Source organism: Balaenoptera physalus (assembly GCF_965194825.1).
Source record: "Balaenoptera physalus genome assembly, chromosome: 13".
NCBI lineage: Eukaryota > Metazoa > Chordata > Mammalia > Artiodactyla > Balaenopteridae > Balaenoptera > Balaenoptera physalus.
The window spans coordinates 96512973-96528915 of NC_138892.1; the positions used below are offsets into that span (position 1 = coordinate 96512973).

At 38.5% G+C, this 15943-nt stretch overlaps 1 protein-coding gene across 3 annotated transcripts; it reads left to right on the top strand.

Annotated features, from left to right (window-relative positions):
* The first annotated feature begins 871 nt into the window (after positions 1–871).
* ART4 (ADP-ribosyltransferase 4 (inactive) (Dombrock blood group)) lies at positions 872–15928 on the top strand. 3 transcript variants are annotated; one of them, XM_082421995.1, is made up of 4 exons: positions 872–2441; positions 4846–5554; positions 6107–6158; positions 12756–15928. In XM_082421995.1, the coding sequence occupies exons 1-4, from the start codon at positions 2271–2273 to the stop codon at positions 12838–12840; spliced, it is 1017 nt and encodes a 338-aa protein (XP_082278121.1). In that variant the 5' UTR covers positions 872–2270; the 3' UTR covers positions 12841–15928. The 3 variants fall into 3 exon arrangements, with proteins under 3 accessions (XP_082278121.1, XP_082278123.1, XP_082278122.1); XM_082421997.1 differs by lacking the exon at positions 12756–15928 and adding an exon at positions 6326–12044; XM_082421996.1 differs by lacking the exon at positions 6107–6158.
* Positions 15929–15943: the final 15 nt, after the last annotated feature.

Sequence of the window (15943 nt, forward strand, 5' to 3'; positions counted from 1 at the left end):
GATATTTTCATACACTACTCATGTTTTCAGTGAAGTCCAAAACTATATACATTTCATTGATAAGTGATCACATCTCTAAATTGTGTCTTAAAATTGCAAGAAGAAAAGCACACAAAGATTTATGTCCAAAACATGTTCATAAGTCATTGTTTGTAATAGTACAAAGTTGAAAACAGGCTAAATGTAATACATTTATTCAATAAACTTTGGTACAAATAAGAATGTTTTGGTACAAATAATAATGTTTTTATTTATTAAAAAATTTCTCAGTGCCAGGTGCTGTTAAAGGGTTATAAATGTATCAAAGCATTCAGAGAGGTAAGTACTATTATTATCTCCCCTTAACAAATTGAGGAGGGACTTCCCTGGTGGTTCAGTGGTTAAGATTCCGGGCTTCCACTGCAGGGGGCCCAGGTTCGATCCCTGGTCCGGGAACTAAGACCCTGCATGCTGCACGGTGAGACCAAAAAAACAAAACAAAACAAAAAACCATATGAGGAAACTGAGGAACAGAGAAGCTAAGTACCTTACATGAGGTCAAACATCAAGTAGGAGAGCCAGGAATTGAACTGATATGTCTTTCTCAAGAGTCCGTGTCCTATTCACCAATCTGTTTTTGTGACAGTATAGTCCATGGACCCACCCCATATTTCACTGCATGGTAGCACTGATGGTAGAATATTGTACAGCCATAAAAAAACTTGTTTTCAGTAAGTATTAAGTTACATGTGGGCATGCTTACATTAAAACATTAAGGGAAATCAATTATACTTCAATTTTTTAAAAAGGGAAACATAAGATGTAGAAGAAAAAAATAAGGGAAAAAACAGCATGCAAAATTGCACACATTATTTCAGTCCTAGAATGTGTGTGTGTGTGTGTAAAACCAAAATCTAAATCTAAATAGTACCTTTTTCCAGATGATGGGTTATGGGTAATTTTGTTTCCTCCTTTATACTTTTCTAGATATTCTGAACTTTTGTTATGAGACATAACTGCTGTGATTATCAGAAAATTTAGTTTAAAAATATTTACTGTTGCTGAAAAAAATACCAGAATTTCCAAGAACAAGATTTCATTTCCCTTCACAGTTAAATAATGAATCGGAAAGTGTAAGTGGGAAAGATTTGCAAGAAAAACAATTACCCCAAGCACTGGGAACAGAGGAAGGATGTTCAGACTAGAAAGGGAAGTGTCTAAGAGACAGTGTTTCATAGGACATTTATGCTGAATGAACACAGCACGCTGGAACCTGTTCTTGATCGATGTCACCTACTTTTGAGTGCTGTCGGCTGCTCAGAGGCTGTCTTCTGACAGTGGTCATTTGGATTCGCTACAGACTGAAACAGTGTGGATTGAGAATCTGATGCCTTTAGAAGAGAAAACATAGAAGATCTGTGATCTGAACAGGTATAATTTCTAGAATGGACGATTTCAAACGTGCAGTGGAAAAGCAGCAAAGAGAGCTTTCTTTTTGGCAGTAACCCTACTGTTTTGCTTCGTGGCAGTCCCTTCTGGGCAGGGCCTATCAGCAGTACCAGATGAGCCCAACATAGGCCCACCTTGAGGTGGCATCTTCCCAGGGACCTGCACGAGCCAATCATATCACTCAAAGGCTGCAGCTCAGGATAAAACCACTTGGCCCCAAACACCATACGGTGCATGCCTTTTCCTGCCGCCTTTTTTTTCTTTTATTTATTTATTTATTCATTTTTGGCTGCGTTGGGTCTTTGTTGCTGCATGTGGGTTTTCTCCAGTTGCAGAGAGCGGGGGCTACTCATTGCTGCGGTGCGCGCGGGCTCTAGGCGTAGGGCTTCAGTAGTTGTGGTGCAGGGGCTTTGTTGCTCCGCGGCATGTGGGATCTTCCCTGACCAGGTCTCGAACCCGTGTCCCCTGCATTGGCAGGTGGATTCTTAATCACTGTGCCACCAAGGAAGCCCCTTCCTGCCTTCTTAAGAAAGTTAAGGCTAAGCTGGTGATCCTGACTCTTAACAAGACTTTGGAATTTCCCGGCATAGAGACTAGATCAGGATTTTTTTTAAGTTGGAGACTAATTTGAGTTCACTACAGAATCCCTTATTTGGTGCACAAGTCTGGCTATCCAACAGAGATTTCAGCTTTGCAAGTCAGTTGGAGTTGATTTCTTCCCTTGGAAACTGCTAGTTGGTGGTGGTCAACAGAAGTCTCAACATAGACATAGGCGAGGAAGGTTCTTGCTGAGACTCACCCCAAGAAAACCCCAAAGGAGCAACCTGAGAACTGATTTCAGGATGAAGCTGCAAAGGCGAAGAAGTGCTTTTAACACCAACAGATGCTGCCCTTTGACCAACAGATGCAGAAGGATTCTTCTCCCAAATACTGCAGCCCCCGAGGTGAGAATCTGGCTCCTAAGAGGGCAACTTCCTCTCCTGCTGCTGTGCTCAAGTCTGCAGAGACCCACGGTGAGTTACCACGGAGGAGGTGATCTCTTTATGATCAGGGCTCCAATGGAACATTCTCCTGGTGCAACCTTTAGATGACCTTTAGTCCCTTGGGATATAATTTCACTTAGACATTTTAACTAACAAGTAATGCTGGCAAAGAGGGTTGAAAACGATTATTAAAAATAGTGGAGTTCTTTACAGTTTACAGATTTGGCATCACAGAAGCTAGAGGCATAGCATTTTTTTCTTGATTCTCCATAAAATTTAAGTAAAACATTGCTTCTGTAGGACAAAGCAAAATCAACCAAGTCTATTTGGCTTTATCCTGTATCATATGGATCAACTCAAAAGAGGCATTATAAAGTTCTATATAATGAAAAATAACCTAATGTTAAGAGAAAACAGTTTCAGTGAGCCCAGACTCTTGCATCTTCCCATAAATAGAAAAGCACTAAATTCCGTAATTTTAATGTCTGGTTTTCTTTAATTAACAGTAATCTTTTCATGTTCCGAGTACCTGCCCTTTGTTACAAAACTCCTATATATCCTAGCTCCCCCCTCACCTCCTCAGAGCAGTTCTCTTGGGGTTACTTGAGATGCCATCTCCCGGGCTTGAAGTCCTAAAAATTCCCACCGAATAAAACATAACTCTCAACTTTAAAAAAAAAAAGAAAGAAAGAAAACAGAATACCCATTTGATATCTAGTAATAGATTAAAGTTTTGGAGTTTACAAGGTTTGATAGAAGATATTTTTTATTTTGTTTTGGCTTAAATAGATTCTGTAGAACTATTTGCAAATCTGCTATAAAGAATTATCGGTTAAAATCATTTAAGCAGTCTTAAAATTTTGTTCCAGTTTACACACAACTAGATGACTTCTCACCATAAATAACATAGTAAAAATACCAAATGGTATGCTTTGGGGTTCCAGCTACAACACTGTTGACATTCACTGGATAGAATTTTATCTCTTAATATGTTCCTTAGTAAGTACTGTTCATTAGGAAAGCATCATTTCTTTGCCAAGAAGGAAACACCTTGAAATTTACATAACTGAAAAATATGGCTCTCAATTATGGACGGATGATACGTAATGAACTTGTCTTCAAATCTCTAACTTTAATTTAATATGCCCTGGGTATCAATAAGTAATATTCCATTGGCTACCCATGAGAAAATGTCTTTTTCCCACTCCTGGTTTCTAAGAAGGACTTTACCAGGAACCCCACTGACCTCTGTCCAACCCTTTCCTCACATCGCTCCCCTGGAGGTGGACAGACGTTACTTGACTGGTAACGTCAGGAAGAATAACTGGATATGCTGTGTTTGCTCTTCTTCCTCCTGAGAATTAACCCAATGGCAAAAGGCATGAGTTCTGTGTTCCTCCCATGACAAGAATCTCACCTAGACAGGCTGCAATCCAATACCGCCTGCAGCCAAGTGGGCAAGTCAGCTCATTCTGGGGTTTACCCTTAACAAGCCCACCAGCCATCAGACCTAAAGATGGGTGCCCCAACATGTTCTCGTTCACTAGTAAAAATTATATTTTAGCCTTCATATTTCAAGTCCTGAGCAGAGGAGAGGGTTGTCATTTACTGGGGGGCCCCTTGGAGAACCCAACATTACTCATCACTTAAGTCTTTTCTTAAATCAAAGCCAAAGACTTAATATAGGTTTTAGGTATTCATAAAAGAGATATTCCTTATAACACCCGTGTGAGAATATGAAGGGGTTAGGAGAGGAAACATAGTATAATTAAACTTGGATTATTAATTTTTTTCTTCAAAATACTCAATATGCAAAAAGACTGTTTTCACTGATACAAAAAGGGTCACTTCCTCCGTGGGGAGATGAGGATTTTTTGTGCTTTCAGTAATATTTGTCAAATCAAATTCAACATCTAGCCTGGGTCACAGATACAAGAAGGACTGGATCAGTGTAATGGTTATGAGTGAAACTTACTTCAGCAAATACTGATTTTGAGCAGACAACTTGGTCTTATACAGTGTAGCAAATCTGCTACCACACCGTAAAAATTTAAAAAACAGAAACTTCAATTAAATAGAATCGGGAGACCAGAAAGGGGAGCTCTCATGCCCTGCGACATAGCAGAGTCCAACAGGAAGAAGAAAAACACCTCTTCTTTCCTGGCAAGGACTGGGCGAATGTAAAGCCATGAACTCTTTGTTTACTATACCCTCCCATCTTCCTTTTCTTCTCTATGAAAGCATTCTTCTTCCCTTGCCCTGTAGGGACTTGTACATGGCGCACCGCAGTCACAGAACCTGAATTGCAACTCTCTGCTGATCCTGAATAGACCTATCTTTGCTGCAGAAATACCTGGCACTCTATTTACTTCAGGTCAACAAGATTCACCATCGGATTTGAAAAATTAAAATCAAGATTTTTCTTTCCTTATAGGTCGCAGTTAAAATTGACTTTGACTTGGCACCAAGTTCCTTTGATGATCAGTACCAAGGCTGCAGCCAACAAGTCATGGAGGACCTGATTCAAGGGGATTATTTTACAAAAGAACTAGAATCTGGTAGGAATTACCACAGGGTCTGGCAACGTGCACACTTAACCTGGTTGAGACAAGGAAAAGCTCTCCCTGAGAACATGACTATTACACATGCTGTGGCCATCTTGGTTTATTCATCGAACGACAGTGTTCGTTCAGACTTCTCCAGAGCCATGACCAGTGCTGCTGGGTCTCCCCAGCAATATAAACACTCATTCCATTTCAAATATCTACACTACTACCTGACCACGGCAATCCAGCTGCTGAGGAAAGAGATTGTCACAAGGAATGACTCTCTGTGTTATGAGGTGCACCATGAGGTGAAGGGCGTTTACTTGGAAGCCCCCATAGGTGCCACCATTCGCTTTGGCCAATTCCTCTCCACCTCTCTCCTGAGAGAAGAGGCACAGAAGTTTGGGGACCAAACTCTATTTACCATATTGACCTGCCTGGGGGCACCTGTACAAGACTTCTCTCTCAAGAAGGAGGTCCTGGTCCCTCCCTATGAGCTGTTTGAAGTTGTAAATACGAGCTACCACCCAAGAGGAAATTGGTTGCAATTGCGGTCAACTGGGACCCAGAGCACGTATAACTGTCAGCTGCTAAAAGGTATTGTTATTGATCCAAATTGAATCCACTCTTACCAGGATTGCAGGCCACCATTTATTTTTTAATCTTTTCAAAGAAATATTTATTTATTAATCTTAATTTTTTCTTTTTCTTTTTAAAATTTTTATTGGAGTATAGTTGATTTACAATGTTGTGTTAGTTTCAGGTGTACAGCAAAGTGAATCAGTTATACATATACATATATCCACTCTTTTTTAGATTCTTTTCCCATATAGGTCATTATAGAGTATTGAGTAGAGTTCCCTGTGCTATACAGTAGGTCCTTATTAGTTAGCTATTTTATATATAGTAGGGTGTATACATCAATCCCAATCTCCCAATTTATCCCTCCCCCCATTTTCCCTCCTGGTAACCATAAATTTATTTTCTACATCACTATTCTTTTATAAAAGTTGTTTTTCTGAGTGAGCTTGGGGGAAAAAGGCCAAAAACATGGATATTGGCCTTCAGTAATGGTGGAATTGGCAGATTAGAGAAAACTCACCTTGTTTCTTGGTTTCTCCTCTCTTCTTTCTCCTCAACTACCTGTAGGAAAATGTGCTTTGCAATGGCACGAATATACGGGGCATTCTAGACAGAGAGAGTAAATATCTCTACTGGAAAAGGTAGTGCATAAAATATAGCATTTTACCTTCTCCCTCAAGCTCATTTTTTGTCATGGTCATTTCATGAACAAGAAGTGCTAAAATTAAAGCAGGAGGTGTGATTTATTCATCCACTCCTATCTATTAATCGTCTTCTCTGTTCCAGGAACTGGGATAGGAGGACCCAGGCGATACAAAATGAATAAAGCAAAATTACTATCCTAGGAGGATTTTTAGTCTAATGAGAAGTGGAAATATGAACAAATGTCTACACACAAAAGCACTAAGTATACACCAGATGTTTAAGCAATGGTTATGGTTGCTCGGTGAAGGAAGCTGCTCGTTCTCTCTGGGGAAAGTGAGAAGCCTTCACAATAGGAGACCACTTGGGACTTGAAGTAGGAATGGGGGTTTTCAGTGAAAAAAGAGAGAAAAAGTCATTTCAAGCAGGAAAAAGCATATATTGAATCACAGAGATTTCAAACAGCCTGGTATCTTCAGGGAAATTTTGAAATTCTGGATGGCTGGAATACAGGGTGTGTAGGACAGAGGAAGAGGCCAAGAGTAGAAAGGAAGTAGGAGACTCATAGGGGCTGGAGAGTTCTGATGGGGCCAGATTGTTTAAAAAAAAAACTCTAGTATTCCATGCCAAGGACTTTCAAACTTCATGCTGTAAGTCGTGAGAAACCATTAGAAGTCTGTAAGGAATGGAGTACCAATCAGATCAGTATTGTAGCAAGATCCTTGGTGACACTGTGAAAAATGAACCAAAGCAGGAGAAATGAGGGTTATCACAATAAAAGTATGTTAGTCTCTTTTTAGAAAAACATGTGACTGATTCCATTTTATCCTTGTATGTTGCCAGCCACAGTCGTTTGACAGAGCAAATGCTGTGCAAATTCGGTAGCAAATGCTGTACCCTGTTTGATTCCGAAAGAGGAAGAGACTGTCCTTATCCACATGTGCATTCGTTTACACTCAAAGTCAACTGCAGCCCAGCTACAGGGTCTACCTTTGAAATATTCCCAAATCTTCCTCTACCCCACCATCACTGCTGCTGTTAATAATTCAGCCTGTCAGCATTTCTCAACACGTCAGGGCTGCAGTGTTGCAAATGTCCTCAAACTGGCATCCACACTGAGGTCAAGGTCCTGCTCACTCTAGCCTATCTGTAAGGCCAGAAACAGTCATTTCCATTAACTGATAAGTAACACTCTGCTTATTGCAACATCCTGGAGCAGTATTAGATTGATGCAAACATGAACAATGGGAGAAGGGAGGCGGCATGTTTTTCTTATCTGAGAGTCCTTCACTGGGAGGGAGTAAGGTCAGTGGTCCCCCCAGCCCTGTTTTTCTAGATGGGTGCTGTTGCCCACTTGACTTCTGACCAATCACCTGGACTAACCGTTCACCTCAGCCTGGGGATTCACAGAATCTAATTTCTCAGGAAACTGGAATCCTCTCAGGAAACTGTTTCTTCTCCTTTCGATTTTTTCACCAGCAGAAGCCACAAACTATTCTATGTCCCCAAAAGTCCCTGTGAGCCAGTGACTTATGTTTCCTCCTCCGGTTCCCTTTTAATCTGACAGACGCAATATGTGAAAAGCAACATGAAGTCATTTAAAATGGGTCAACTAGGGACACTGCAGTTCTCCCAATGAAGAGACAGTAGATCAAAGAGCAGAGCTTCCCCAGTCCTTCAATGTATTTCAAAATTGCTTCCATTAAGTTGTAACTGAAGTTCTCAAGTTCAAAGAGTTCCTAGGAATCTGTGGCCTTCAAAGAGTCAAGAGGTCAAATTGGTAGCATAACACATTGACGGGAGTGAGTTGGCAAAAGAAAAATTGTTTAAGACATTCTAAACTAATAGCTTTTTCTTCTAATTCTTCTCTCACCCCTCCCATGACCTATACTTGTTACCATAGAAACATGTTTTCAGGCCCATTGGAAGACTCAAAATATGTTATGTTAGTTATTTGTCCTTAAATGTTGCTTCTTTCAGCAAAATAATCTGTGCCAAAAATCTGTAGACACTCAAATACATGCTCTGTTCTGTATCATTGGATTCACAAAAAAGAGGGGTTTATTTGCAAAAATGTTTCACATAATTAAAATTCTTAAGCATGCTTCTAGAAAAAATGTAGTCAATTGTTTGTAGTCAGTGTGGTTTTACATGCTAATCTTGCCAGTTACTAGCAGTGAGAATACAGGCAAATGGCTGAGTCTCTCTGTGCCTCAGTTTCTTTCTATGTAAAATGGGAACAATTTTTAAAAATAAAACTTACCTTGTAAGATTCTGGTGAAGAGAAAACGAATGAATGCATGCAAAAGCTCTTAGAACCGTATGTGGCACATGTAAGTAAGTAATCAAAACTCTTTAGCTACTATTACTATTACCATTGTAAGTCTTTATTTTATTAACCTACTGTTTCCTATTTTCTTTTACTCTGGGCTTCAGTTATCCCAAAGTAATTTTCCCAATTTGTGGCATCACACTTACCTTGAAGTAGCATGTCTGTCTCAGACGAATGGACGAAAGAATGAGTAATTGGATGAATCTGGAGACCACAGGGCATGATGGGTAGAGCAGAGATGGTGGAACCAGTGAGAGCTGGGCATATGTTAGTAGCTCTGTGGCCTTGTGCAAATGACAAATCTGAGCCTGTTTCTTCATTTATAATATGGGGGCAATACTTGCCTGGAGGGAATGTTGTGATAGCACTTGTTACCCACCCTCTCAAACACAATTGAAAAATTCTGGGAAAGTACTTTGCACATGGAGCTGGGATAATAGTTTAATCGCACAAATGTCTACTTCAGTAATATTGACAGTTAGAATAGAAAGAAAGGAAGAGACAGAAGAAATACATTTTTTTTGGCCATGCCATGCAGCTTGCGGGATCTTAGTTCCCCCACCAGGAATCGGACCCGGGACCCCTTCAGTGGAAGCACTGAGTCTTAACCACTGGACCACCAGGGAAGTCCCATAGACAACATTCTAAAAGAATAACACTCATCACTCTAAATTTTGACAGAAAGAGGTTATAGATAACATTTACCACCAAATAAGATTAACTAGATATACTGCATGTCACTTTTACCTTTTTTTTTTTTGCTTTTTTCAAGAGATTGAATATGTATTTCTGAACAATCTAACTCACAGATTCAGACTTCATGAGATAAAAGGCATAATAATTATGCATTTCTCCCCAGACTGTATACCTAAGGCAGAGGTGACCAAATTCAGGTTATAATACACCAATAAAATGGTATTTGTATAGAAATTTAGTTTACAAAAGGCTTTCACACACATTATCTGTTTAATTCTTACAACCACCTGTACTTTGGGCTATTGACCCCCCTATAATGATGTGAGCACTGAGGATTAGAAAGGTTAAATGGTTTTTGTAAGATTATTCAAGCAGGCTATAAATAACAAAAGTGAGACCCTTTCCCATTTTTTCTGACAAAAAGTCCAGGACAATTTTCTCTGTAGGTCACTTTCAGGAGATTTATTTTGCCATTCAAAAATGTTATTGAGAACCTACAATTGGTTTCAGTCTTCTGTGACTCTGACTATTGACATTATAAACACACTTCACATTCATATAAATATACAAATACGTTCACACAAATGTATATATAACAAGATAATAGTTGATCTTTTCACATTCATTTAACTAGTGTTTTTTATCTTAACCTATTTTATTACATTATTAAAGATTGATAGCCATGACCTACTGAACTGATGTCACAAACCACTAATGGGATCACAACCTCCAATCTGAAAAGTACTGTCCTAGGGACAGAGGGAATAAAAAGCATTGAATAGTCTAGAAGAAAAGTAAAGACAAATACAAAAGTAAAGTTAATGTGAGTTGTTCTGAAATGAGAAATTTTGTAGATTGTAATTCATTTAATTCACGGATTTTTTTCATTTATTCTCCTAAATATATTGTCTGCCTGTGTGAAAATAATAATAATAATAATAATAATAATAATAATGTGAGGTAGAAATGATAATGACCGTATGAGAGGTAGAGAAAAAGTATCAAGAGAGTTAGGAAAGAAAAGTTACTTTAACCTGAGAAAATAAAATTGAAATAAGCTATTTTTAATATCCTAGTTATTATGAAGGGAGCTTAAGAGGTGGTTTTGAAGGATGAGTACGATTACCACATAGTAATGTCTCTATATTTGTCTCTTACTTGAACATTAGCATAATCACAGTGAAGCGAAGTGAAGAGTAGTGGTGGTGATCCTAGTATTTCCAAAAACCTGGAGGTGCTCTCATTTTACAGATGAGAAAACTGAGGCCCAATGAAAGTAACAAAAATGATCACAGTCAAGCATCTAGGGGTAGAGCTTCAATACCAAAGCCAATTACACCCTCAAATCATAATCTTTCTGTTACATTGTTTCCTTGTCAATCAGTTGCTGACAACTCTTCAGTAGAATCTTATCCCATGAAAAAGTGAGACAGGGTGGGGTTAGAGGTCCGTGTGATCTCAGCCTCAATGAAGAGAAAACAAAACAGAAAATGCTTAAGAATCATTCTAAGGAGTGACCTGCTAAAGTGGTATTGATCGTTCCTAGGTCCCTGTGAGAATTCAGATAATACAATTTTAACACAAACTTTGACAAAAGCTTAGAAATAAGTATGCATTATTAATTTTTCTTATCTAAGAAAAGTGGGGTTTTGAAAATTACTGTTGGTAATTTTCCAAATAGAAATTCCAGGAAACTCAAGGGATCTTATATATTATGTGGAAGTAATGGAAAAGTATTTCCCCATCATCTGATCATCCTATCAAACAATATGGTCATCAAACAATTGAGGCAATCACAAAGTTGAATGATTTTCTACCTCAAATGTCTTTTCTATGCTAAATAATCAGCAAAGGCTGGTTGAAAAGGAGATTCCACTCTTTAGAGCATTTTTTAAATTTTATTTATTTATTTTATTTATTTTATTTTTGGCTGCATTGGGTCTTCGTTGCTGCACATGGGGCCCTCTCTAGTTGTGGCGAGCAGGGGCTACTCCTCACCGCGTGCACGGGCTTCTCATTGCAGTGGCTTCTCTTGTGGCGGAGCACAGGCTCTAGGCACGTGGGCTCAGTAGTTGTGGCTCGTGGGCTCTAGAGCGCAGGCTAAGCAGCCGTGGCCCACGGGCTTAGCTGCTCCGCGGCACGTGGGATCCTCCAGAACCAGGGCTTGAACCCATGTCCCCTGCATTGGCAGGCCGACTCCAAACCACTGCACCACCAGGGAAGCCCTAGAGCATTTTTTAAAGGTTTACATCTTCCATCTCATTCTATATCCTTATCCCATTGTACTCCCAATTAGTAGTTATACCTGACAATAATTTTTTATATTTCAGTGTTTCTTCCATCAGCCACATCTTAGTGGCTGCTAACCTTTCCCATGAAGAGTGTGTACGTGTAGGCAGTATACACACACATACACACACACCAAACAGGACTGTGTGAATTGTTTTTGCTCACCTTGTAATAAAAAAATTTGATGAATGGACATGCAATATATGGAGAGATCATACAGTGGTTAAAAATACAGAGTTGAGCCAGACTACCTAAGTCTGATGGCTGCCTACACTACTTACTAGATGCGTGATGTTTGACAAGTTTCTTCACATCTCTGTGTCACAGTTTTATCAACTAAAAAATGAGGATAATGAGGATAAATGCCTCAAAGTTTTTGTGTGGATTAAATGAGTTAATTTATAGCAAGTGCTTAAAATGATCCCAGCACAGAGTAAGCGTTTAATCAATGTTCACTTTCATAATGGTGATAAAGATGGTGATAATTAAGATGGGGATGATGGTAATGGTAATAATTCTGCTGCTGATGATGATAAAGATGGGAAATCCGGAGATCTCTACCCCCAACTTGCTGGGTACCTGAGGTATACCTCTTAACCTCTTGGTACCTGTTTTATCATCTGCAAAATAAGCAAGCTGTCAGAGAACTCTAAGAGAGAATATTTTTTTTAAAGTGGCTAGCTTCACACTATTTACAATAGCCAGGTCATGAAAGCAACCTAAATGCCCATCAACAGACAAATGGATAAAGAAGATGTGGTATATATATACAATGGAATATTACTCAGCCATAAAAAGGAACGAAATTGGGTCATTTGTAGACATGTGGATGGACCTAGAGACTGTCATACAGAGTGAAGTAAGTCAGAAAGAGAAAAACAAGTATCATATATTAAAGCATATATGTGGAATCTAGAAAAACGGTACAGATGAACTGGTTTGCAAGGCAGAAATACAGACACAGATGTAGAGAACAAACGTATGGACACCAAGAGGGGAAAGTGGCAGGGCGGGTGGGATGAACTGAGAGACTGGGACTGACATGTATACACTAATATGTATAAAATAGATAACTAATAAGAGCCTGCCGTATAAAAAAGAAATTAATTTTTAAAAAATTGCTAGCTTCAAATATTTTTGTTAGGAATTTTCTAAGTTTAAAAAGTGAACCAAAGAAGAAATGAGGTGGTTTTTAAAAAATAAATCTCTGCTACCTAAAACATCTCTAACTCTTTTTATGTTTTTTTGTTTTCACAGCTTCCAGCAAAAAGTGCATCCCTACTCCCGTAGTTATTGCTTCTCTCTCCTTTTTGACCTGTGTCATCATCTCTTCCAAAAGTAGAGCATAAAGGAAGGTTGTGGTTTTTGCCTTCCCTGTACCCTTTTGCTTTATTCCAGTCAGGGCACCCTGAATACCCGTAAAGAATCATTCTGCCCAGCTATCAGCTGATTCAGAGCTGGCTCAGTCCACTGCCTATGGGTAGACCTGTAGGTATATTTCTTCTTCATGGATACAGAGATTCATGTGGGGTAGAAAATGACTCAATCTGAGCCTGTGAGACATAATCAGGGTACTTTATTGGAATTGGGGCTGGGAGTGGGGTGGGGGCCATTTTTTCTTTTGAGTGGAGATTAGTGAAAGCAGAATATGAGCCTAGAATCGCTAGCAGCTATCTTGCTACTGAGAAGAGAGACCCTATCTTCCTGAGAATGGAGCTAACACATGAAAGAAGAGCTGAGAAATGAAAAGAAAGTGAATCTTGGTGAGAGTCTATGTGCCCCTAAATCCAACTGTGCCTGAAACTGGATACCATGGGCTTTTTCATTACATAAATCAATAAATTATATCTTTGCTTCAATAATGTGAATTAAATTTTCTATCTTAAACAATTGAAGGAGTGTTATGATGAATACAATGATTTTCCCTTATTTTTTATTTAATGATCCTAAATATTAGGAACAAATCAGAGACTCTTGAGTTAGAAAGCAAAGGACAAATTCATCAAATGAGACAGCGTTGAGCCCCAGAGGCATACTTAAGGTGTGAAATTTCTTTAGAGATTTTTTTCCCTGATGTCAAGCTATTTTATTATTTTTAAATTTTTTTTAGAGATTTTTATCATCATTCAAGACCAAACCAATGTAGTCTCAGATGGGAGGAAACATGGAAACCCAAGAAACAAAAGGGAAAGTTAATGAAAGATGTTAGTGGAATCTCATTGACTGCCAGTAATGGGGTGTTGCACACAGGTTTCTTCTAAAGTATTACAAAAGTTAAAATTTAAACTCATATGTTAAGTCACAGAGGACTTTATGGCAAATTAGATTTTAAGCCTTCATCACAAATTTAAGCACATTTGTTAGGAAAACAAGTGTATGTATGTGGAGATAAAGGAGAAAAAAAATCTAATTACTAAGGAAATATCAAAGATATATTAAGTCCCCATTATGTGCAAACAGTTAAAAAGAAGTATAAATCATCGAACTTCACAGCTGGGAATATTCTCCGACTCTTCTTTCAGGTAGTAGACAAGATAAGTGGGGTGATGGGGGATTGCTAGGTCTCTAAAGACCCTACTAATTGGGCTAAATGGGGTGAAGGTGAGAGCTAGTTCCATACCTTTGAATTCTGAAAGGCCAGGCTACTTAGCTCCTCTGAGATTTAGATAAGAAGAAAGCATTTTTTTAAAGAGAAAATAGGATTTAAAATTTTAAACAAGAAAATGTTTAAATGAGGAAAAATCTTAGGTATTCTCAGAAAGGAAAATTCCAATAGAGAACTAGAGTTAACTGCTTTTAAAGTAGTAAATTCCATACTTCTTAAAAAGAAAAAAAACAAACTAGAGCTATTAATTGCCTTTCTTGTTCATAACAAAGTTCCTATTAGGTATCATGTGAAATATGGCAATCTTTTTTTTTTAACTGGAGTATAATCACTTTACAATGTTGTGTTAGTTTCTGCTGTACAATGAAGTGAATCAGCTATATGTATACATATATCCCTTCCCTCTTGGACCTCCCTCCCCACCCCATCCCACCCATCTAGATCATCACAGAGCACCGAGCTGAGCTCCCTATGCTATACAGCAGCTTCCCACTAGCTATCTATTTTACACATGGTAGTGTATATATGTCAATCCTAATCTCCCAATTCATCTCACCCTTCCCTTCCCTCCTGTGTCCACCCATCTGTTCTCTACGTCTGTGTCTCTATTCCTGCCCTGCAAATAGGTTCATTTGTACATTTTCTAGATTCCACATATATGCGTTAATGATACGATACTTGTTTTTCTCTGACTTACTGCACTCTGTATGACAAACTCTAGGTCCATCACATCTCTACAAATGACCCACTTTCGTTCCTTTTGATGGCTGAGTAATATTCCATTGTATATATGTACCACATCTTCTTTATCCAGTCATCTGTTGATGGACACTTAGGTTGTTTCCACATCCTGGCTATTGTAAATAGTGCTGCAATGAACATTGGGGTACATGTGTCTTTTTGAATTATGGTTTTCTCAGGGTATATGCCCAGTAGTGGGATTGCTGGGTCAGATGGTAGTTTTAATTTTAGTTTTTTAAGGAAGCTCCATACTGTTCTGCACAGTGGCTGTATCAATTTACATTCCCATTAACAGTGTAAGAGGGTTCCTTTTTCTCCACATCCTCTCCAGCATTTATTGTTTGTAGGTTTTTTATGATGGCCATTCTGACCAGTGTGACATGATACCTCATTGTAGTTCTGATTTGCACTTCTCTAATGATTAGTGATGTTGAGCAACTTTTCATGTGCCTCTTGGCCATCTGTATGTCTTCCTTGGAGAAATGTCTATTTAGGTCTTCCGCTCATTTTTTGATTGGGTTGTTTGTTTTTGAAATATGGCAATCTTGAGAGCATACACTCATTTGCAATTCATGAGAGCTCAAGACTTTTTGGTAGGCAAATTGATTTGTCTAACTTTTTTCCCCAATACAAGCACATCTCAGAAATCCTACTTCTATTACAGTCAAGTAACAAGCACTAGGTCTTTTTTTGTGTAAAATGTTAAGAGCATTTCCATTTTTCAACCTCTATTATCTCCTAATCATAAGACTTCGGTAGGAGACAAAGAATAACTCATCTGCTCTGGTCCTATTCACATAGGCAAGAAAATGCTATTACTCCTCATTCATTATTCTTATTTACTTCTGGATAAATCATATCAAAAGTATTTAGTGATGGTTTATGATAGGCAAGCCACTGAAGTGTACAGAAATTGGTATATGAGCAACACAAATGCAAAAGTTTTGTTTCCTAGGCCTGAACCAGATTATTTAGTGATAGTGTACACATTTACCTGGAATTCGCACTGTAGGAACTAGAAATAGAATTACTAAGAGTGGGAATTAGTTGAGGGTTATTTCAATTATGCTTTAAGATGAAATACAATGTTTAGAAACAT